Source organism: Eucyclogobius newberryi, unplaced genomic scaffold (assembly GCF_026437365.1).
Source record: "Eucyclogobius newberryi isolate DKJ021-1_F unplaced genomic scaffold, fEucNew1.0.hap1 SCAF_8, whole genome shotgun sequence".
Taxonomy (NCBI): domain Eukaryota; kingdom Metazoa; phylum Chordata; class Actinopteri; order Gobiiformes; family Gobiidae; genus Eucyclogobius; species Eucyclogobius newberryi.
The window spans coordinates 27,419,168-27,443,754 of NW_027316500.1; the positions used below are offsets into that span (position 1 = coordinate 27,419,168).

Sequence of the window (24,587 nt, forward strand, 5' to 3'; positions counted from 1 at the left end):
ATAGGTTTGTTTGTTTTATGCTTGAAAAAATAAATAGTACAGAAATGTATACGAAATAATGTAATAAAACAAGTCCTCGAAAGATTTTCAATACCTTTAGCAATATTAATAAAATAAAATATAAGATAAATTACAGAATATTTAGACCTTATTTCTTGATTTATTAACTATTTTTTTATTATTATTTTTTATTATTATTCATTTTCTTCTTCTTCCTCTCTTTGCATAGGGTTGTTTGTTTTATGTATGTTTTTGTTGTTTTATGCTTAAAATAAATAGTACTTTTAGCAATATTAATCAAATAAAACAGAAGGTGTAAATATTATGTATACGTGTTATGAAACAGTCTGGGTCATTTAGTTTCTGTTGCAATGTCAGCGTGATTCTGAAGGTGTGGCGACATTTTCACAATTAAATATTTAAAAAACTCACTTATGGTCTTTATAAAAAACTGATTTCAGAATTCATTGCCGCAAATAAGTCAATTTAAAAAATAAAAATAAACACTTAATAGGCTATTATATAAACTATAAATGTAAAATAAACCAGTTTTTCTAATACAGAACGATTCTTTAAAGAGCAATTTGCTAACATAACACCGGCAACGACGACAAAATATCATGTTTTTTAATAAGAATAATTTAAAAAAGGCCAGGATACCATAAATCCAAGTATTAGCCTATTAAAAAAACATTAAAACAAACTAGAGCCGGACTAAACGAAGACGAAAGTTGAGATTAAATGAGGACTGCACCGTGAGCCAAACGACTACATATTTTGCTTGGATTCTGGGAAAAGCCCATTGTCATAAACTGCAGAGAACGTTATGTTACATGTCCAAAACCATAAACGCCGCGGTCAGAGTGAGTCACACCGGGGCGAGCTTCCAGGTCAAAGGTGAACGTAAAGAGAGTGTGAGCCATGTGCCGCAAACGTTTACGAGCTGCGAGAAAACAACTGCACCGCAACAAGAGAACGTTTGTGTGACTGAAAAGGACTGAAATGTTGTACGAATTCCATGACAATCTAAATAACAGTCTATTGTATTGTTGTATTGTAGGGTGGCAAAAGTATCAAAAAGCACCAGCCAAAAAATGCAAAATAGAGAAGAAAAAAACATATATAAGTCGCACTGGAGTATAAGTCGCATTTTTGGGGGAAATCAAAATCCAAGACCAAGAACAAACATTTTATCTTGAAATGCAATTTAAAATAATAACAGATGAGAGAACATGGTGAATAGTTGTACGTATGCTAACGCTAACACCTTCAGCTACATGAGGCACAGACAGAACTGTGGTAAGTGTCTGGTATGTTAACGTAACATATGAACAGTTATTCAGATAACTATAGCATAAAGAACATGCTAACAAGTTTACAACTCCACAAACTCCAGAGGTAGAGGAAGTGCAGATTCTTCTTCGCTTAGAGCCTAGAGCGCCCTCTTGTGGTTGTCAGTGTGAATACAACAAATAATATCACATATCACAATATCGCATATAAGTCGCTCTGGAGTATAAGTCGCAATCCGACCAAAACTATGAAATAAGGTGTGACTTATAGTCCGGAAAATACGGTAATCAATACAAAAACTGGTTTCAAAACAAGAAACTCCTTTGAGCAAATATTGATACAAAAAAACATGTAAAGGAGAATTTTGTCATTTCCTGTTAAGTTTTAGAATGATCTATAACACATGAAAACGAAGAAATTGCAGTTATTTTGTGCCAAATTTGACACTCAATTTTTTAAATTTTTTTTTAAAGATAATTTTATCATAATTGTGGTACTACTTGAGTGTGAAATTTTTGCATAATAATTCTAAACTTGTACAAGCTGATCAGAATGAAAGGTTGTGGTGTTGAGCATTCGAGAGACGGATAAATTTTGCCAAAAAAAAAGGCAAATCTAATAAAAATAATCTGCGTATTAAACAGTTGACGTAACACAACAAAACTTGCACACACTGTTTTGTTTCAATCGAGTTAAAAGACAAATATAGACTTTTATAACGTCACCGTGTAAGTGTCCCAATTTCATTATGTTCAATTTGGGTAAATCAGATTAGCGGCGAGATAAGAGAATTATACTCTGTCGCCACGGAAACCTTCTTCGAAAATATAAGAGAGTTGTTAAAACCCCAAAAAGGCCAAACTTTGGGTTGGATATCTGGAACATGCGCAGCTGTTGTTTGTTGACTCAAAGCTATACAGATATAGTGACATTTTAACTATGTATAGAGCAAATAATAACATTTTACAAATTAATAATAATTTATGAATCGAGATGGGAAGTATCTCTCTCATTTTAAGACCCGCACGAGTAGGAACATTTCTTGTATTTCCTTAGTTTATGGAATACTATATAAGGAATGAGGAAATAAAACTTTGTACAAACTTAAGACATTTCAAAAAGAATAATAAAATAAACATAGCAACAAAAATAATAGCTACAGGGAAGAAATGAGAGAGGTATTGTAATTATGATTATGTAATTTATCTTCCGCAGCAGAGTTTATCTAGGGAAGCATCAAATGAAAACATGTTTATTTTACATGTTTCTTTTTGCTTCAATATTCAAAATAAACTAACTATCTGGCATTTGACAAAAACTATAGAGAGAAGCCTGTGACACGTTACTGGTCAGCTCTGTGGAGAGGCGACCCCGCTCTCAGTAAGAATCTGTGTTTTCCGATGTAAATTTAAACATATAAAAGCGCCTGGTCATCCTGGTCATCCTGGTTCTCGCGTTTCTATTTACAAATGTGAAGTTGGCGCTGCGCACGGTACGCAAATACTTCCCTAATGTCGAGATAATAACATGTTTTTCCAAAAGGTGTCCGTGTCCGAAAAGGAAACATGCCCGACTTATCCAATAACGTAAGAGATATTTTTATTTCTACATGTCATCGTTGCCAGCTGGAAAGGCTGTGGCATCAGTAATCTCGTATTACACGCATAAAGGCCTCTTCACCCAGGCTCAGCTCATTTACGGGGGTTTCAGATGACATCACAGCGTTCTATGGGCCAATGACATCGCAGCGTTCTATAGGCAAATTACATCACAGCGTTCTATAGGCCAATGACATCGCAGCGTTCGGAAGGCCAATGGCATCACAGCGTTCTAAAGGCCAATGACATCGCAGCGTTCTATAGGCAAATTACATCACAGCGTTATGAAGGCCAATGGCATCACAGCGTTCTAAAGGCCAATGACATCGCAGCGTTCTATAGGCAAATTACATCACAGCGTTATAAAGGCCAATGACATCGCAGCGTTCTATAGGCCAATGACATTGCAGCGTTCTATAGGCCAATGGCATCGCAGCGTTCTATAGGCAAATTACATCACAGCGTTCTAAAGGCCAATGACATCGCAGCGTTCTATAGGCCAATGACATCGCAGCGTTCTAAAGGCCAATGACATTGCAGCGTTGAAAGGCCAATGACATCGCAGCGTTCAAAAGGCCAATGACATCACAGCGTTATAAAGGCCAATGGCATCGCAGCGTTCTATAGGCCAATGACATCACAGCGTTCTATAGGCCAATGACATCACAGCGTTCTATAGGCCAATGGCATCGCAGTGTTCTACAGGCCAATGACATCGCAGCGTTATAAAGGCCAATGACATCGCAGCGTTCTATAGGCAAATTACATCACAGCGTTATAAAGGCCAATGACATCGCAGCGTTCTATAGGCCAATGACATCGCAGCATTCTAAAGGCCAATGACATCGCAGCGTTCGAAAGGCCAATGACATCGCAGCGTTCTACAGGCCAATGACATCGCAGCGTTATAAAGGCCAATGACATCGCAGCGTTCTATAGGCAAATTACATCGCAGCGTTCTAAAGGCCAATGACATCGCAGCGTTCGAAAGGCCAATGACATCGCAGCGTTCGAAAGGCCAATGACATCGCAGCGTTCGAAAGGCCAATGAGATCGCAGCGTTCTATAGGCAAATTACATCACAGCGTTATGAAGGCAAATTACATCGCAGCGTTGTAAAGGCCAATGACATCGCAGCGTTCTATAGGCAAATTACATCGCAGCGTTCTAAAGGCCAATGACATCGCAGCGTTGAAAGGCCAATGACATCGCAGCGTTGAAAGGCCAATGACATCGCAGCGTTCGAAAGGCCAATGACATCACAGCGTTATAAAGGCCAATGACATCGCAGCGTTCTATAGGCAAATTACATCACAGCGTTATAAAGGCCAATGACATCGCAGCGTTATAAAGGCCAATGACATCGCAGCGTTCTATAGGCAAATTACATCACAGCGTTATAAAGGCCAATGACATCGCAGCGTTGAAAGGCCAATGACATCGCAGCGTTCGAAAGGCCAATGACATCACAGCGTTCTATAGGCCAATGGCATCGCAGCGTTCTATAGGCCAATGACATCACAGCGTTCTATAGGCCAATGACATCACAGCGTTCTATAGGCCAATGACATCGCAGCGTTCTATAGGCCAATGGCATCGCAGCGTTCTACAGGCCAATGACATCGCAGCGTTATAAAGGCCAATGACATCGCAGCGTTCTATAGGCAAATTACATCACAGCGTTATAAAGGCCAATGACATCGCAGCGTTCTACAGGCCAATGACATCGCAGCGTTATAAAGGCCAATGACATCGCAGCGTTCTATAGGCAAATTACATCACAGCGTTATAAAGGCCAATGACATCGCAGCGTTGAAAGGCCAATGACATCGCAGCGTTCGAAAGGCCAATGACATCACAGCGTTCTATAGGCCAATGGCATCGCAGCGTTCTATAGGCCAATGACATCACAGCGTTCTATAGGCCAATGACATCACAGCGTTCTATAGGCCAATGGCATCGCAGCGTTCTACAGGCCAATGACATCGCAGCGTTATAAAGGCCAATGACATCGCAGCGTTCTATAGGCAAATTACATCACAGCGTTATAAAGGCCAATGACATCGCAGCGTTCTACAGGCCAATGACATCGCAGCGTTATAAAGGCCAATGACATCGCAGCGTTCGAAAGGCCAATGACATCGCAGCGTTCGAAAGGCCAATGACGTCGCAGCGTTATAAAGACCAATGACATCACAGCGTTATAAAGGCCAATGACATCGCAGCGTTCTATAGGCCAATGACATCGCAGCGTTCTATAGGCCAATGGCATCGCAGCGTTCTATAGGCCAATGACATCGCAGCGTTCTATAGGCCAATGACATCGCAGCGTTATAAAGGCCAATGACATCGCAGCGTTCTAAAGGCCAATGACATCGCAGCGTTGAAAGGCCAATGACATCGCAGCGTTCGAAAGGCCAATGACATCACAGCGTTCTATAGGCCAATGGCATCGCAGCGTTCTATAGGCCAATGACATCGCAGCGTTCTATAGGCCAATGGCATCGCAGCGTTCTACAGGCAAATTACATCGCAGCGTTATAAAGGCCAATGACATCGCAGCGTTCTATAGGCAAATTACATCACAGCGTTATAAAGGCCAATGACATCGCAGCGTTCTATAGGCCAATGACATCGCAGCGTTATAAAGGCCAATGACATCGCAGCGTTCTAAAGGCCAATGACATCACAGCGTTATAAAGGCCAATGACATCGCAGCGTTATAAAGGCCAATGACATCGCAGCGTTCTAAAGGCCAATGGCATCGCAGCGTTCTAAAGGCCAATGACATCACAGCGTTCTATAGGCCAATGACATCGCAGCGTTCTAAAGGCCAATGACATCGCAGCGTTCTATAGGCCAATGACATCGTAGCGTTCTATAGGCCAATGACATCGCAGCGTTCTAAAGGCCAATGGCATCACAGCGTTCTAAAGGCCAATGACATCACAGCGTTCTATAGGCCAATGACATCGCAGCGTTCTAAAGGCCAATGACATCGCAGCGTTCTATAGGTCAATGACATTGCAACGTTCGAAAGGCCAATGACATCGTCGCAATACGCTCATTAACGTTTGAAAAATGTTGATCTGAATGAGTTGAAAGTTTTTAATAAAGCTCAAATGACTTATCTGTCTGTTTTGTTTCACTTGATGTGTATGAACAATTATCCAAAATAGACCATTTAATGACCCCTTATAATCCAGTGCGCCTTATAGTGCGGAAAATACGGTATGATGTTTCGAGCGGAGTTTAGGCTTTGAAGGCTATTTTTTTTTGTTAAATGGCACCGATTAAAAGTCTTAAAAAAGAAAAAAAATATACACATTGAAAATAGAGCATCATCAATAAGAATATTGTTCATACCGTATTTTCCGGACTATAAGTCGCACCTTTTTTCATCGTTTTGGCCGGGGTGCAACTTACTTACTCCGGAGCGACTTATATGTGATATTACTTGTTATTTTCACACTTGCAACCGCATTTCATACTCTAGTGCAACTTTTATATGTCTTTTTCTTCTCTATTATGCATTTTTTGGCTGTTGCAACTTATACTCCGGTGCGACTTATAGTGCGGAAAATATGGTATATTTATTTCTTATTACTTATGCAATCTTGTATATGTACTTTCAAAAATGTCAGTTGTACTTCTGAACTGCTGTCACGGCTCCACTGTTGTCGACCCACTAAATATAATCACACGTACGTCAGGAGACACACGGCGAACAGAAGAGCGGGCGGGTCAACTGTCAGCACATGCTCCTCCACCTGCTGCCCCCCCGCCAACAGCCCGACAAAAGCCCCGCAACCAAAAACCCCAGACAACAGTTAGCATTCCTGAGCAGCACACGCCTCAGAGAAGAAGAGACGAGCGGATGAACCGTGTGAGCGAGTGAAAGAACGGCGGTCGAACGTGATGAAACTCAAAGCTCAGCGGTTCTGTTTAGCTGCGCGAGAGTCTGAAACTATTACAGTAAACTACTATTACTATTACTTAAAGTGCATGTGACAGGTTTTTATGAGGGTCTAATTTTGACTTTATTTGGTGCATTTAGACCGGTTTTAAATAATAGTTTCACGCCAATCGAGTGGCTGTTTGTGGAGAAAAGTTGAAAAATCTGTAGAAATATAGACGTTAGATTTAGCCTCGTTTTTGTTGGAATATTTCCTAGTGTGATGTCATCGATTAGAAACAGGAAGTACAATTAAAGACCTAAACAATGAGGTATTCTTGGATAAAATGTTCAGTACATTTTTAATATGTTTATCTGAACTGCGTTGTAGGGCCGATTCAAGCTTAAAGTGCATGTGACAGGTTTATTAATTTTATTATTTGGTGCATTTATACCGGTTTTAAATAATACTTTTACAGCGGCTGTTTGTGGAGAAAAGTTACAAAAATCTGTGGGAAAAAATGACGTTGTCCGACCTGTAATAGGCACTATTAGATACACAAGTATATTTTATTTGTGTTTTTCATTTGTTTATCAAGTGGTTTTAATGCATCTTTTCCTTTCCACTTAATAAAAAGTGGTAAATAAACAAAGGACATAATCTAAAATGATATTACCAAAAAAAAAAGTAAAACATAGGCCTATTTGGACTGGATATACTGCACTTTTATCTCATGGTACAACGTGGGCAGTACGGTAACTTAATGCACACACAATACACAGAAAACATCAACTTGTATTATAACTAAATACAGTATAAATACAAGATAAATACAAGCATAACGTTGCATTATTATTGTAAATGAAACAGAATTAGGCAAAAAATCGAAAAAAAAATGATTCAGGGTTGTCTCACTGCTTTTGGAAAACATTACAACAACATAACATAAACGAGAGTATAGAGGCTGATAAATGTGCTCAAGTTTGCGTCTTTCACTACAAAATAAAACAACCCACGTGGAAGTAGTAAAGCGGGAAAAGAAAATACTTGTAACTTTATTGCGTCTCGTTACTGGCCACCTCTGACAGTCCACATTCCTTTGCACACAAACACAAATAATGAGGCACGTTTGCACCCGCCCACTGCCCCCGATCCGAGGCCCATATGTTAACTATCTGTGCTAATTTGTCCCATTGAAACTCTTTTGCAAAGGGAAATGACAGTTTTGAAGGGTGTAATTTTAGAAACGGGGCAGTTCCCTGGGGGTCGGACTGTTGTTGACTGGCGCTGGGCAAACCTCATCTGGGTTTTATTTAAGGAGCAAGAGCTGCTACGACAGAGAATGTGGTGTGTGTCGGCTCGAGAACGCTTATGCAATTTGGCATTTTAGTTTAATTAAGAACTAACGTAACGCTTTGTCTCTCTGTAATCTGTTGTTTCAATAAAGATAAGGTGGAATAGAGCAGTGATTCTTAAACTTAATTGGACTAAAGTTTGGCAAATCCAAGACAAGTCCAGTTATGAACTCAGACACAAAATAAGGAAACACACTTGCAAACATCACATTAACTCTGGGACTAAATCAGGACAAAAACAGGACCAAACAAAGTCTACAATAGAACTAAACCGGGTTCAAATTCTGACTACCGTATTTTCCGGATTATGAGGCAAAGTAAAAAGCCTTTTATTTTCTCAAAAAACGACTTATAGTCCAGTGCGCCTTATATGTGATAAATGATTGAAAATAGACCATTCATTGACAGTGCGCCTTATACCGTATTTTCCGGACTATAAGTCGCACCTTTTTTTCTTAGTTTTGGCCGGGGTGCAACTTATACTTATATTATTAGTGATGTTATTTATTACTTTTACACTTGCAACCGCATTTCATACTCTAGTGCAACTTAAATGTTTTTTTCTATTCTACTGTGATTTATAATCCAGTGCGCCCTATAGTGCGGAAAATACGGTAAATTAAAGTGTGAACACAACCTAAGCCGGTTAAAAGAGGACAAGACTAACTCAGACATTAACAGGACCAAACACACACAAGCTTTCACCAAACAGAGGACTAAGAATGGAACCAGGACTAAACAAAGTCAATACCAAGACACCAGGACTAAACATGTCTGAATTAATAGAAAAAGTTTCAGTTGTAGTCATCTGGACTCAGTTTGAAAAAATAGACGTTTCGACTCTCATCCAAGAGTCATTGTCAATAAAAGAATTTAGATCGAGAACTCCGATATTAATACTGTTCTGTGGTAAGACCCACCCATTGGGAGGAGCCTTCCTGAAGTAGAAAGAGTTGTTTGTTTCAACAGAAACTCCCCCCTTGTATCTACCGAGCTAGCCTATTCAGAATCTTAATGGGCTATTAGAATCCTCTTTGTCTTTGTGAGACCCTGGCTCAACCACCCTGAGTACCTGATTAGCATCTAAATGTCCTTGTCCTGGTCCTCTACCTTTCCAGGGGTTCAGTAACCCATTATAAATAACAGGAAGATTAAACCTTAGCCCTCCATTTCTGTTTAAAGAAGGTCTTTCTTTTTTAACAAAAATAGCTTCCTTGACTCCTCTTTCAAACCATCTTTTCTCCCTGCTTAAAACCTTCACCTCACCGTCTTCAAACGAGTGATTAGAGGCTTCAAGATGGAGATGCACGGCACTCTGAGGTCCTGAACTTGTATTTCTTCTGTGCTGATAAAGCCTCTTGTGTAGAGGCTGTTTTGTCTCACCTATGTAACGTTCTTCACAGCTTTCTTCACTGCATTGGATCAAATAAACTACATTGCTCTGTTTTTGAGTCGGCAACTTGTCCTTAGGATGAACCAGTTTTTGTCTTAAAGTGTTTCCTGGTTTAAAATAAACAGGGACTTTGTGTTGTCTAAAAATTCTCTGCAGTTTTTCCGACAGGCCAGACACATAAGGGATAGAAACACCCTTCCTTCTCTGTTCAGTTTCCCTTTTGTCCTGCTTCTTGGTTCTCTTCACTCTGTTGAGGGCCCAAGCGGGGTAACCACAGGCTGAGAGGGCATTTCGGACATGTTTTTCCTCTTTCTTCTTGCCCTCTGAGCTGGTGGGCACACCTTGAGCTCTGTGTTGTAAGGTTCTGATCACACCCAGCTTGTGCTGTAGTGGGTGGTTGGAACCAAAGAGCAGATACTGGTCCGTGTGTGTAGGTTTCCTATATACTTCTATTTGGAGTTTCCCGTCCTCTCCTCTGATCGTGGAACAATCAAGAAAGGCCAAGCGATTCTCCTTAGCATCGCCAAGAACCAAGAAGCAGGACAAAAGGGAAACTGAACAGAGAAGGAAGGGTGTTTCTATCCCTTATGTGTCTGGCCTGTCGGAAAAACTGCAGAGAATTTTTAGACAACACAAAGTCCCTGTTTATTTTAAACCAGGAAACACTTTAAGACAAAAACTGGTTCATCCTAAGGACAAGTTGCCGACTCAAAAACAGAGCAATGTAGTTTATTCGATCCAATGCAGTGAAGAAAGTTTACATAGTGAGACTAAACAGCCTCTACACAAGAGGCTTTATCAGCACAGAAGAAATACAAGTTCAGGACCTCAGAGTGCCGTGCATCTCCATCTTGAAGCCTCTAATCACTCGTTTGAAGACGGTGAGGTGAAGGTTTTAAGCAGGGAGAAAAGATGGTTTGAAAGAGGAGTCAAGGAAGCTATTTTTGTTAAAAAAGAAAGACCTTCTTTAAACAGAAATGGAGGGCTAAGGTTTAATCTTCCTGTTATTTATAATGGGTTACTGAACCCCTGGAAAGGTAGAAGACCAGGACCAGGACATTTAGATGCTAATCAGGTACTCAGGGTGGTTGAGCCAGGGTCTCACAAAGACAAAGAGGATTCTAATAGCCCACTAAGATTCTGAATAGGCTAGCTCGGTAGATACAAGGGGGGAGTTTCTGTTGAAACAAACAACTCTTTCTACTTCAGGAAGGCTCCTCCCAATGGGTGGGTCTTACCACAGAACAGTATTAATATCGGAGTTCTCGATCTAAATTCTTTTATTGACAATGAATCTTGGATGAGAGTCGAAACGTCTATTTTTTCAAACTGAGTCCAGATGACTACAACTGAAGCTTTTTCTACTATGGAACACGCCTGGACGAATGAGGGATTACACCGACATGTCTGAATTAAGCAAAAATAAGAGAGCACCTGTGACTGGGCAAAACAAGGAAAAATCAGAACCAATACAAACACAACTGAAGCTAAAATGTGGCCCAACATCATCCAAAAATATATGTTTCAATGCATTTTGAGTGTTGAATTGATCAGAGCTCATCTGGAGAAGTGCACGGACTTTCAAAACACTTCTGAATAACCACCAGATGAAATCAAGAGGTGGGCGGCATAAAGAGGAAGACTAAATATTAACATCTGTATAAGACGAACCACAACTTCACGTAGGGCTGGGCAATATGTAAGACAAACAATCAGTTTTCTCCCTCATATTGATCAGCCTCAATTTTTATTCAAATTTTAATTTTATTTTCAAAAAGACTGACTAAATTTGTTTCAATTAAATGGATTTTATGAACATAAACAAGACATTTAACAAACAAAACAACAGTCAAGTTTCTTCCTTTAAAGTCTGAACTCTCCTTTAATGACGGGATTAAAAAGTGTCCATTCAAAAGTCCCAAGCTGATCACTGACCATTAGAAATGTCTGAATCCCCGTCGCGATTCAGTTTTATAATATTAAAACTCCAGGCATGTTTTGTATGACACAATTAATGTTTTACATATTAAAAGCTGAAGTCACTTTAGCCTAAAACAGAAAAGTAACAGACAGTGGCCAAACTCTGAGAAAAGCAGATTAAAAAACAAATTTAAACAGCCTCTTATGTCTTTAACAAATCTGGCGTAGTTTCAAATGTTTCCTCCACAGAGACTGAAACACCTCGGCTACATAAGTCCAAGTAAATGTCCGTCAGTGAGGAATGTCGCTCGGAAGTGAAGCGAGTCAGAAGCGAGCGGAATCGTTTCATCCATCGGGACCACGTGACATCAGAAGTGAGCGGGCCCGCGGTGGAATAACGCCACATAACGGCTCGGTTTGAGGCCATAAAACCGCCTGATCCGCGCGCTCTGATCTGTCGGCGAAGATACGAGCCTGCGGAGAAGCGCCGAGACGTTTTTGACACGAGTCTGAAAACGTAAAGCAGACGGCCGAGAGAAACATGTTCAGGAACGGAGCACGACGACGTGGGCGGGGCGGGGGGGAACTCTGAAGGTTTTAAGCCATATGTAAGTATCATTTCAAGGGGCCTGCTGTTTTGTGTTAGTGTGAGAGCTTTTTAAAGTCTTGGGAGTCAAACTGAACTAGAAAGTGATTTAACTGTAATATTCTACTTTACAGCTCAACCAAAATCTGACTACCGTATTTTTTCATAGGGGGAGACTTAAACTCCGGAGCGACTTATATGGAATATTATTCGTTATTTTCACACTGACAACCACAAGAGGGCGCTCTAGGCTCAAATCGATGCAGAAGAAGAATCTGCACTTCCTCTACCTCTGGAGTTTGTGGAGTTGTTTAGAAGTGACACAGAGGAAGAAGAATTCAATAGATTTAGTGATTTGGGGTAAAACTGATGCTTTGGTAAACTTGTTAGCATGTTCTTTATGCTATAGTTATCTGAATAACTGTTCATATGTTACGTTAACATACCAGACACTTACCACAGTTCTGTCTGTGCCTCATGTAGCTGAAGGTGTTAGCGTTAGCATATGTACACCTATTCACCATGTTCTCTCATCTGTTATTATTTTAAATTGCATTTCAAGATGAAATGTCTGTTCTTGGTCTTGGATTTTATCAAATACATTTCCCCAAAAAATGCGACTTAATACTCCAGTGCAACTTATATATGTTTTGTTCTACTCTATTATGCATTTGGCTGGCATGACATATACTCCGGTATAAATATGGTATATTTTATTTAGAATGTACATATCATGCCGTCTCTGTATAAAGTGTTCAATGTTTGTGTTGCACCAAATCACCAGGACAAGTTCCTATGTTTGTGAATGTTTGTTCATCGACAAATGGCAATAAACCCCTTTCTGATTCTGATTCTAAATGATGTATAAAACGCGCACATCTCTTAGACCGTAGAGTACGTACAACATCAGAAAGGTTTGGCAGTTTGAATGGGTTAGTGATGCTAATGGTCTCGGTACGTTGTGTTTTTTTTTTTTTTTTTTTGAAGCAGGTGAAAGTGGGGAAAGCTCCAGCATTTGTGAACCATCTGGCGCGACGGAGGCCATTTGACAACGTCCAAACGACAAAGGGAAAACAAACAAACTGATGGCATTTAGTGAGGCAACAGTGAAGTCTATGTCAGCGTGACCTTAGGCAAAACCACTTTTTGACATTTCTGGAAAGGTACTTTATTGTTATTGCAGTGTAGAACTCCCCAACAGATGTGTTTTCGCTATTACGGCTTGAACTATACAACAATATCCATATTTGAGAAGTCGACTGGTCAGTGAGTGTTTTTATGATTAGACAACTAATTCAAACTATATTTTATTATTAATCCCGGGCCTCGACCCTTTGCCAATTGTCTCAACCATCTCTCCAAGGAATAAAAAAATATATAAATAAAAAAACATACACAGACATATATACATACAAAAAATATATCCATTTAAAACATTTTTTAGAAAATACATATACCGTATTTTCCGGACTATAAGTGGCACCTTTTTTCAAAGACTTATACTTATATTTATACTATGTGATATTATTTATTATTTTCACACTTGCAGCCTTATTTCATACTCCAGTGCAACTTACGATGGCTTTTTTCTTCTCTATTATGCATTTTTTGGCCGGTGCGACTTATAGACCGGAAAATACGATACATAAAAATACTTAAATAAAGTGTATTATTTATTAAATTGTTTATTCTTGTTTTATTCTCTTTTGATTTATGAATGTCGCTGTCTTTGTATAAGGTCTTATTGATGTGTTTTATACTGTTTATAGTCCAAATAACAATTATCAAAATGTGATTGATTATTAGTCACAATTAGTCCATCAATTATTGCAGCCCGTTATCATAATAATCTCTTAGTTGCCTGCAGTTGTCCATGTATTTTTATCGCCGAAACTAAAGACCCTAGAAGAGTTTAAATTCGAAATGTAAATAAAAAAGTTAAAAAAGCTAATATTTTGATACTTAGTTGGTTAGTTTCAAGGTTATGAACGTGGCGTTGCAGCAGAAAGAAAGACTACTCCAAACTGCCGAGCCGAGCCAGGTGAAGACAGATACCTGGACCAGAAACAACAGGGAATACTTCTCAGACTATTATTACGGTCATAAATATGTCTCCTGCGTCTCCTTTTGTCTTTGTCCAAACTTTGATTGTCATTTTCCATAAATGTGACGCACTCGAGAGGCAGAGCAGGAATGTGGGAAAGTCTCCAACGAGTAGAAAGAGTTCTAAGGAGGAGTAAAAAGATTCAGTACTGGATGGGACAAAGATAGATTAATTTCATACTGATAGAATAATGAAACATGGCCGTCTGTTTTAATAAATATGTCAGTATAATTGGGTTCAAAGCAATAATATTTGTGTTATGTATGCTCTGTTGGGGTTACGACCTCCATGCGACCTGCAGGCTGATGAAGTATAGATTGTAAAGGGTCCAGACTGTGTAAATTTGACTTCTGTGAGATTGTAATGTTATATTTTTATGTTTTAACAGATAAGACGTTTAAATTTGCGCCATTTCTGTTTTTCCTGAAGATAGATAGTAACCATAGTCCTAGTCTACTTCTGGCTTTTTTCCCCCATAAATAGCATGGATTGGGACAAAAGCAGGATGGGACAGGAGTGAGAATTTTACTATAAACTTATTTCAAATTTATTCAATTTCAAGTGTTATTATTGGCACCAAAAAAAAGAAAAATACTTGTTATGGTGGTGTATATTTAAGTTTTATGCCAAAACAACCAGGCAGGACAGAGGGTTTTGGACCCTCCATGTGAAAACAATAACGTTTATCCTTTTGAGGCCGCATCCCCAGAGTTCTTTGTGGTCTGTTGTCGAGGTAACAGCACATTAAAGGGCCTGTGACAGGTTGACGACTCATTGAACTAAAATGCAGTTAAGAAATATATTTTTGACTTTCGCTAAAAATTGTAAAAATATCATCACAGAAGAGCACATTTTTAAAGTTTATAATTAATTCAAATTAATTAATTTAAATTAATTAATTTAAATCAACTTCTGTTTTGAGAACATTGTTCCAACCCGGACGGTGCGGTGTTTTCCAAACAACAAGCCATGGATTAACCGTGAACTGAAGGCTCTGCTGAAGGAGAAGAAGAGAGCCCTCAGGTCAGGGAACAAGGAGGAGCTGAGGACTGTGCAGAAGGAGCTGAGCAGGAAGATCAGGCAGGCTGAGGCCGGCTACAAGAGGAGGATGGAGGAGCAGCTGCAGCAAAAGAACATTCAGGGAGTGTGGAGGAGCCTGAAAACCATCTCGGGCTTCAAAATCCCCCCTGCCCAGACAGAGGGGGATCTACAGTGGGTGAATGATTTAAATGCTCACTTCTTGAGGTTTGATCGGTCACCCGCCCCTCCCCCTGCACAGCTGCATGCTCCCTCTTCCACAGCTGGACAATGCCCTGCATCTGTTCCTCTTCGCTTATCTGCCCCGGACCATCCATCAGCTCCCCACTTCGCCTGGACTCACCCATCCCCCCAGCACACGGTCCCCCTGCCAACCACTGACTGTCACAGCAGCACAGGTGAGGAGTGAGCTGAAGAGGATTAAAGTGAGGAAGGCAGCAGGACCTGATGGCATCAGCCCCAGGCTCCTTAACCTGTTACCACCCACCTGTCCGCCGGCGAACATTTTCTATATCTCAAATATTCTCTTACATCGTCACTTTTATTTCCGTGGTCAATACCAGCAAGCCATACATCATTTTAAAGCTTATTTTCTCAACAAAACGAATATGTCATTGATTTACATTGAAAAATATGCCCCAATTGCCAATAGTTTGTGAGAAAGTCTCAACTTTTACAAACGCATGTCCTACCTGTTTGCTGTTTATGACGGACAAAACGGCTTTAATTCTGTACATCCTTGTACTCAGTCTGTCCGTAAGGAATCATTGAAAAACAATATCCACTTGTATTTTTCCTGAAGTTATCCGATTTCGAGATATTGTCAAGTAAACTTTTCTTCGTTTCTCACCGGACGAGAATGCGCTTGTCCGCCGCATTTCGCCGTCCATAACAAATGACCTGTTTGACTTATACGATAGTGTTTGACATCGATCTCTTCCTTAGACTGTTACCTACAGAATGAGACCATCCACGAATTTGTCTGTCACCGGGTTTGTTTGCTACAGCCTCCGGAGGAAAAAAATTCTGCGCTTCCGAAGCGCGCGTCCATCTTTGTTTTTAGCCCTTAGCTTCTGCTAACAGGCACGCAGGAGACTTTGAGTGACATATTATTCTAGCCAATGAGGAGAGCTTTCTCCTGGTAGGTGGGACAAAGGGACAAAGGAATTCTCCCTGTTCTCGTGCGTAAGGCTGTCAGAGCCTAGATTTTTCTGCATTTTGCGACTACATTTTACGCATCACGTTTTCTGATTTTATTAGCCTTTGGGACGCGTATTTTGTTAGATATATGTATTATTATATCAATACAAAAATAAACTAAAAATATTATGGGTTTTTTTTTTTTCATCTTTATATGGGAAATTCATGTAAATTCAGGTAAACTCATTAATACACATTTTCACATTCATTGTTTTTAGCAGTTATAATGGGTATTAGTGGCCTACAAAACATCAAAATGTATGTTTTATGATCATAGAGGAGCTAAAATTGTAATAAAACAGTTTGGCACAGTTGGCACATATTTGGATCACTTGTTCCGAATATACTTTTTGATACAAAAAGGTCAACAGCACCAAAATGCCTGTTCCTAGAGATCTGAAACTTTACACAGTTGTTGTCAACAAGATAAACATCATGTACAGTGAACAGCATATGCACACAACGAAGTATGTCATGCTCAGGACCATTACAAATTGACAATATTCAGGCAAGACTAAAAAAGGATGTTTTGTTTATGTTTGGGCCTCTGTAGTGTAAGTTCTGAAGCTCTGACAGTGTTCATGTGCACATCTGCAGAAACTAGAAGGCCTAAGCTTTCTAATGATGCATCACACTTGCATGTGGAACATAAGATCCTCTTTTAATAAGCACTGGCATTTGGGTATGTCCAACCATTGTGCACAGGGCGAAAATAGGTGGGTGGTAACAGGTTAAGTCCTGCGCAGATGAACTGTGTGGAGTTATGGAGCATGTCTTCAACATGAGCCTGAAGCTGAGGGTGGTACCACAGGTCTGGAAGACCTCCTGTCTGGTACCTGTGCCTAAGACACCGCGCCCCAAAGACCTCAACAGCTTCAGGCCAGTGGCTCTCACGTCCCACCTGATGAAGACACTGGAGCGGCTGGTCCTGGACCACCTCCACTCCACCGTGAGCTCAGCCATGGACCCGCTGCAGTTTGCATATCGGTCTGGCATCGGAGTGGAGGACGCCGTCATCTCCCTGCTGCACCGCTCTCTCTCTCACCTGGAAAAGCCTGGCAGCTCTGTGAGGATTCTGTTCTTCGATCTTTCCAGCGCCTTCAACACCATCCAGCCGCTGCTCCTGAGGGACAAGCTGGAGACGGGTGGTGTGGAGTATGACCTGGCAGAGTGGATCCTGGACTACCTCACAGACCGACCCCAGTTTGTGAGAGCCCGGAACTGTGTGTCTGACACTCGGACCTGCAGGGTGGGGGCGCCCCAGGGCACTGTCCTCGCGCCCTTTCTCTTCACCCTTTACACTGCAGACTTCAGACATGACACGGACAGCTGTGTCCTGCAGAAGTTCTCTGACGACTCTGCCATCATCGGACTCATCACGGACGACGATGACGAGGCGTACAGAGGACTGGCGCAGGACTTTGTGGACTGGTGTCAGCGGAACCACCTCCTCATCAACGCGGGGAAGACCAAGGAGATGGTGGTGGATTTCCGCAGACGCCACCCCACTGCCCCCTCACCAGTGAACATCCAAGGACGGGACATTGAGAGAGTGGACTCATACAAGTACCTGGGTGTTCATCTGAACCACAAACTGGACTGGACTCATAACACAGACGCACTGTACAGGAAGAGCCAGAGTCGGCTCTACCTCCTGAGGAGACTCAGGTCTTTTGGAGTGACAGGGCCACTCCTGAAGACCTTCTACGACTCTGTGGTGGCATCAGCCCTCCTGTCCGGTGTGGCCTGCTGGAGCAGCAGCATCACAGAGAGGGAGAGGAAGAGGCTGGACAGAGTCATCAAGAAGTCCAGCTCCGTCCTGGGCTGTGCTCTGGACTCGGTGCAGGAGGTGGGGGACAGGAGGGTCCTGGCTAGATTCACATCTATGCTGGACCATGAGTGTCACCCCCTGCAGGACACTCTGTCCGCTCTGGAGAGCAGCTTCAGTGAGAGACTGATCCACCCTCGATGTGTGAAGGAAAGGTTCCGTAGGTCTTTCCTTCCTGCTGCTGTCAGACTTTATAACAAAAACTGTTAGTACTGAACACTCGCAATACTGACCTAACCTAATACTGATGTGCAATTCTGTCATATGTGCAATTGCTGTTGGAATTCATGTGCAATTCATGTGCAATTACTGTGAAATTCATGTGCAATCTATGTGCTGTTGTGACACATATTCATGTGCAATTACTGTCGTGATCACATGCAATGGTATTTATGTATTTATTTATTTATTTATTTGTCTATGGGAGTTTTTATTTATTTATAGGAGATCTTCTACTGAAAGTGTTTTTCAGACTTCCTATAAGTGATCTATTCTTTTCTTCTGTATCTACCTCTGTATCTACCTGCGTTGCACCAATGAAATTTCCCCATGTGGGACAATAAAGGAATATCTTATCTTATCTTAATTTAACTTCCTGTTTGTAATTGATGACATCACACTAGGAAATTACCCAGCAAACACTGGACAAAAAACTCATTTAATGTCACAATTATTTTTAGCTGACAATCAAAAATATGAGACTTTTTTTGTTGAATTGATGTTTAAAATGTCAAAAAAAAAATCTGCATAAATGATGATGATGTTCCTAGTGTGATGTCACTTCCTGTCATTTTCTACAGATTTTTAAATGTTTTCTCCACAAATACCTACTCGATTGATGTAAAACTGTAATTTATATGTACAACAGGTACAAATACAACAAATAAAGTCCATATTAGAAAATAGTAAAAACCTGTGATAGGCACTTTAAAACGAAAAGCAGGTGATTAAAACAGTCCCAGGAGCAGACAGTCAGAGGTGGGAGTCAGCCAGACATAAGGGGGCTGTTGAGACACGTCCACACTCGCCTCGGTTAAACACGGGACAGGCGCGATGGAGGCGGGGCCAGAGAAGTCAAGGCCGGGGCTAAATTTATCGCCGACACACAGGGTTTGTTTGGGATCGGAGCCGAGAGCACTCTGTTTACCTGTGACTTACGCAAAGTGGGGCTCAATCATGAATAACACTCTGCAATTATGATCATATAAAACATATTCAGCGTGCGTTTCATTCGATTTTTATATATTTACGGGCATATGCACAGAAAACTTGGAAGCGTGGATGTTCATTTTGATTATTTTACTTGTCAAGGCTTAATTATAAGTTGATTTAAGTTGGTCAAGAGCACTGTTGTTTCATTGGATCATTAAAAAGTACCTTCATAAAAGTATAACTTAAAATGACAATAGAGGCAGCTATAATTTTTAAAAAAACATGGGGAAGAAGGACAATTATTAACCAAACTCAAATCTACCGCGCCAACAAAGCGCCTTAGGGGAGTTTCCTGATGTTCCTGACTTAGAAACTTGCGGTACAGAGTTTGTAAGTTTGTCTATACATTGGTTATAATGAAGCACAAGCAGCGATAAACTGTGCGTAATCTGCCCATCGTACTTCAAAGGATCTCCAAAGCGCACGGAGCGGTCAGCGGTGACCATTGACCAAACTGTTTCACTAACACTCTTGAAAAGTCCAGTCACTCCCGTAGCTCAATGACTTAACAATAACAATTCATATACACCTAATAAAGCAATTAGTAATAAAAGAATATAAATCAAAACAAACAGCGGTGGCAACGGCCGTACTCTGAAATACTGATTACCATATTTTCCGGGCTATAAGTTGCACCTTTTTTCATAGTTTTGGCCAGGGTGCGACTTATATTTATACTTTCATGTGCAATCTATGTGCTGTCGTGACACATATTCATGTGCAATTACTGTCGGGATCACATGCAATGGTATTTATTTATTTGTCTATGGGAGTTTTTATTTATTTATAGGAGATCTTCTACTGAAAGTGTTTTTCAGACTTCCTATAAGTGATCTGTTCTTCTGGATCTACCTTTGTATCTACCTGCGTTGCACCAATGAAATTTCCCCATGTGGGACAATAAAGGAATATCTTATCTTATCTTATCTTACTTATATACTTATGACTTTTATTTGTTATTTTCACACTTGCAACCGCATTTCATACTCCAGTGTGACTTATATGTTTTTTTTCTTCTCTATTATGCATTTTTTGGCAGGTGCGACTTATACTCCGGAAAATACGGTATTTTGTTTTTCAGAATCGTGCACACAATGGCACTTTGTACATTTGTTTCGGATGAGAAAGAGAACTGTGCCTTTCCTGATTTTAACACAATTTCCCCGCTCCATCCACTGTTGCGACGCTTCGCATCAGCGCAAAGTATTTATTAACGTCCCGGTGGCTTTTTGGGGGGAGTACCCAGGTCAACATGATGCACCGCCGACAGAATCAACAGACACGATATTTCAACATGTTCTCAAGAGGTCGGACATGCGGTAATGGGCATTCAGGAGGGAGAGGTCGAGTGCTCTTTCAAACTGCAACAAAAATGTCATGTTCCCTCTCATAAAAATACATCTCGACATGACACGCTTGCCTTTTACACACACACACACACAAACACACACACACACACGCAAGCACGCACGCACAGTTGTACTCTCGCACACGCACCGAGTCTGCTGCTGTTATCTCAGTGGCCGACGGCGGACCATTCGTGACTCATACTTCGTGCTACAGTGAAATGAATTATCCCGTATTATCCGGACTATAAGTCGCACCGGAGTATAAGTTGCACCAGCCAAAATATGCATAATAGAGAAGAAAAATGTTTTTCAAAAGTGTGAAATAAGGTTGCAAGTGTGAAAATAACAAATAATATCACATAAGTCGCTCCAGAGTATAAGTATATATAAGTATAAATATAAGTATAAGTCGCACAATGGCCAAAAATATGAAAAAAGGTGCGACTTATAGCCCGGAAAATACGGTAAAGGGTTTAGGTCAAGATTTAAACCTGATTTTAGCAGTCTTAGTCCTGGTTTAGCCCTGGTCCTAGTTCAGTTCAGATAAAGTGCTGTTTTGTCCACACCAAGTCTACATTTTGACCGCGTTCTTTCCTAGTTCGGTTCTGATAAGTTGTTATTGCTAATTAGCGTAGTCCAAATGATGTCCAAGTTTAGTCCTCGTTCTATTTTGGAGCCAACACGGTCTGAAACGTGAAGGTCGGAGCGTCCACACAACAGTTTGAGAAGCGGCGTCTGAGAGGAGCGCACCAAGAGCTGAGGAGTTCACGTTATCGGCACAGTATTTTCTCTAAACACGAGCAAAAGCACAGAGTCTGCTTCCAGATAATATTTGTTCATTTTTCAGCCGCTGGAATGTGAATTATGTGGCCTGGAAGCTGAGGTTTCCCATTTGTCTGAAAGAGTGGAGGTTTTTTTAACTATGGTGAAGGTAACTAACAATTTTCGGTGTTTGTATTGAAAAATATTTGTTATACTTACAAACATCATAGCAAACTTTTAGTTCTATGGTTCAGAATTTCATTTAGAGCTGGTCAAAGCTTATATCTGGCTTGGTGTAGTCCAGAGTCTTGATCCTTGGTTTATTTCTGGCAAATTTAACAATCTTTTGCATTTATTAACCTAGTTTAGTCCAAATCTACACTTCAAGGTCAGCGATCTTACTCAAATTTAGACCTAATTCAGTCTAGGGCAGTATTACAAGTAGTACCGTATTTTCAGCACTATAAGGCGCACTGCACTGTCAATGAACGGTCTATTTTTTGAAACAGAACGTGTACCACACACAAAATCGCTTTGAGGTCAGTAAGCACAACCAGAATTAATCCATATATAAGGTGCACAGGATTATAACGTGCACTGTTGTTTTTTCATCAAATTAAAGGCTTTTAAAGGCGTAATGGATTTTTCGCCGATTTGAGAACTCAAGTGGAAGTGCGCATGCGCACTCCCCCCGTGCGGATGCATAAAAAACACACGTGCTTTAGTTTATTAGCGTGACAAATCGCATCGCATCTCTCGCCTCCCGTAGATTTCCGTCTCTTCTGAGCCAGTTCGAACAGTCTTTCTCTGTCTTAATTTTGTCCCGTACACTGAGGGAACTATATTATGATAGATCCATGCGCTCAGCCACGGGGAAACGTGCTGCTCTCCAGGGGACGAGCCGACGCGGCTGCAGGTAAGCACTAGATGTGTTTTATGATTGCAACGTGGCAGGACTAATCGGTGGTCCACGCCACAAGGAAATGAGACACAGATTTGGGCCATAATGTCCATAACGCCTTTAAGTGCGCCTTATATGCGCGGAAAATACGGTAATACAAATATTTGGTTGACTCAACACACTGAGCTTTGATTAACTGACAAAAAGGGGGCATGGCACTGGCAGATCATTATTTTCAAACATCATCTTTATAAGTGAAAAGGCAGAACAAGGTCATCATCAGAACAAGGATACGATCTCATGATAAAAAAAGATACAACTATTTTGTGTCGAAAATGAAAGTATCATCGTGGTATCGGAACTGGTATCGAATATCGAGCCTGTTGCTTTGTATAAAACGAGTGCAACTTTTTAGTATCGTGACCGCATTGGTCCAACTCTACGGTCGTTGCCAACGCTGCTCGTTTCTGCTCATTTGCAAATAAAGTCTCACAATCTTAACGAACAAATGCATCGACGACTAAAACAAGACACCAAACGAAAAAGGTCGTTCAGTCCTAGTAGTTCGAATCGCTAATAGGACACTTTATGTTTCAGTATTGGTATTTTAACACTATGTGGTCGTTGACACTTTGTGCGTCGCGGTGATGTGCCGGTATGTTCCATAACAAGTCGCAAACCGGGAACTGGAAGCGACGCAGAAAACGAACCAGCGAAACCCAAAACACGGTGTTTCTGTTGGCCACCTGCACAAACAGCAGAGGCGAGGGCCCACGGGAGCGCGGTTTGGTCTGCGGGTGTTGTGTCTGCCAGGTTATCGCGGGGCTAATCTTAGAGGCGGCGGCGCTTCAGAGGGCGAGGGGAGCGGGGGTCTGTCGGACGGCGAGGGGCGGGTGGGTGACCAGGCGACGGTGTGTTCAGCGGAGCACGTGTTTGTGAAGTCGTGTGAACGGCGGAAGCTGCTCGCGTTCACGGAGCGACAGGAGGCGGTCCCGGGAGAGCAATCAGTTCACAGAGACGCTGTGCATGGGGACGTGGAAATGAAGCGGTTAATTGTAATTATTCGGGTTTATGATCCAAGCGAAATCAGGACATTTTAATTCAGTCAAAACATAAAATCTGCCCGTTTCTTTTGTCACGTTAACTTTACTTTCTCATTTCAAAGTTTGATTTGACAGTGTGAGAAAGGGAATTCCATCCATCCATCCATTTTCTACCGCTTGTTCCCTTTCGGGGTCGCGGGTGACTGGAGCCTATCCGAGTGACTTCGGGCCTTAGGCGGGGTACACCCTGGACAGTGGCCAACTCATCGCAGGGTTAACACAGAGACATAGACATTACAGACAACCATTCACTCTCACATTCATTCTCTAGGGCCAATTTAGAGTCATCAATTTTACCTAACACATCACATATCATCACAGAATAGCAATTTTTTTGTGAAATGTAAAGTAGTTTCTTTTCACAATTATTGTAACTAACATATGAGACATTTGCGCGCGGCACCTGTAGTGCCATAAAACGAAAAGAATCATTTGAAACTCACATAATTCTGGGCCTTGAAAGGTTCTGACTGTAGATAGACTAATTTGTATTATGATGTATGAGACCATGCAATTTCCACCATAGTAAGGTAGTAATTTGCTGGTAATGAAACTTAAGAAAAACTACAACAACAACTATAAACAAAATTAAGTCATTTAACTGGTGTAGATACTATTTTTGGCAGTGGAGACCCCCCTACAATAAGAACCGGAGTGTGGGCACCCACCTGATGATAAACGGAGTGAAAGGGGCGAGTCCCAGAGGAGAGGAGGAGCCATCCATGGGGGAGGGGTAAAGCCGGCTCAGGACCAGGAGCAGCAGGAACAGGCTTGGGTGGAGCTTCACCTGCCCACTGTCACTGTCAGAACAAGCAAAAGGTCATGTCAAGTCTCATGGCAACAACACATTCTGAACAAAGGAGAGATGACTTAAGTGAATGCTGGGTTAAAACAAATGAATAATAATAAATAAAGTATTTTAGATACTAGTCTACTAAACATAGGGCTGTAGTATCCCCATAATGATAGTCAATCCAATAGAAATGTGTAAAAACATGTCTTTAAATGTATTAGTTCAGGTTTAATTATTAGAAAAAAATTGAAATATC

The 24,587-nt window shown here is 41.0% G+C and overlaps 1 protein-coding gene and 1 long non-coding RNA gene across 2 annotated transcripts in view; both read right to left on the reverse strand.

The window, feature by feature from the left end:
* Positions 1-24,587, reverse strand: part of LOC140351666 (uncharacterized) — a 344,644-nt gene that overhangs the window by 129,718 nt on the left and 190,339 nt on the right. The window lies entirely within an intron of this gene.
* The window catches only part of thada (THADA armadillo repeat containing), a 165,224-nt gene that overhangs the window by 83,757 nt on the left and 56,880 nt on the right, over positions 1-24,587 (reverse strand). Inside the window, exon 28 of the mRNA XM_072437603.1 lies at positions 24,207-24,338. Coding sequence (XP_072293704.1) covers positions 24,207-24,338 — 132 coding nt within the window. The remainder of the gene's footprint in view (positions 1-24,206; positions 24,339-24,587) is intronic.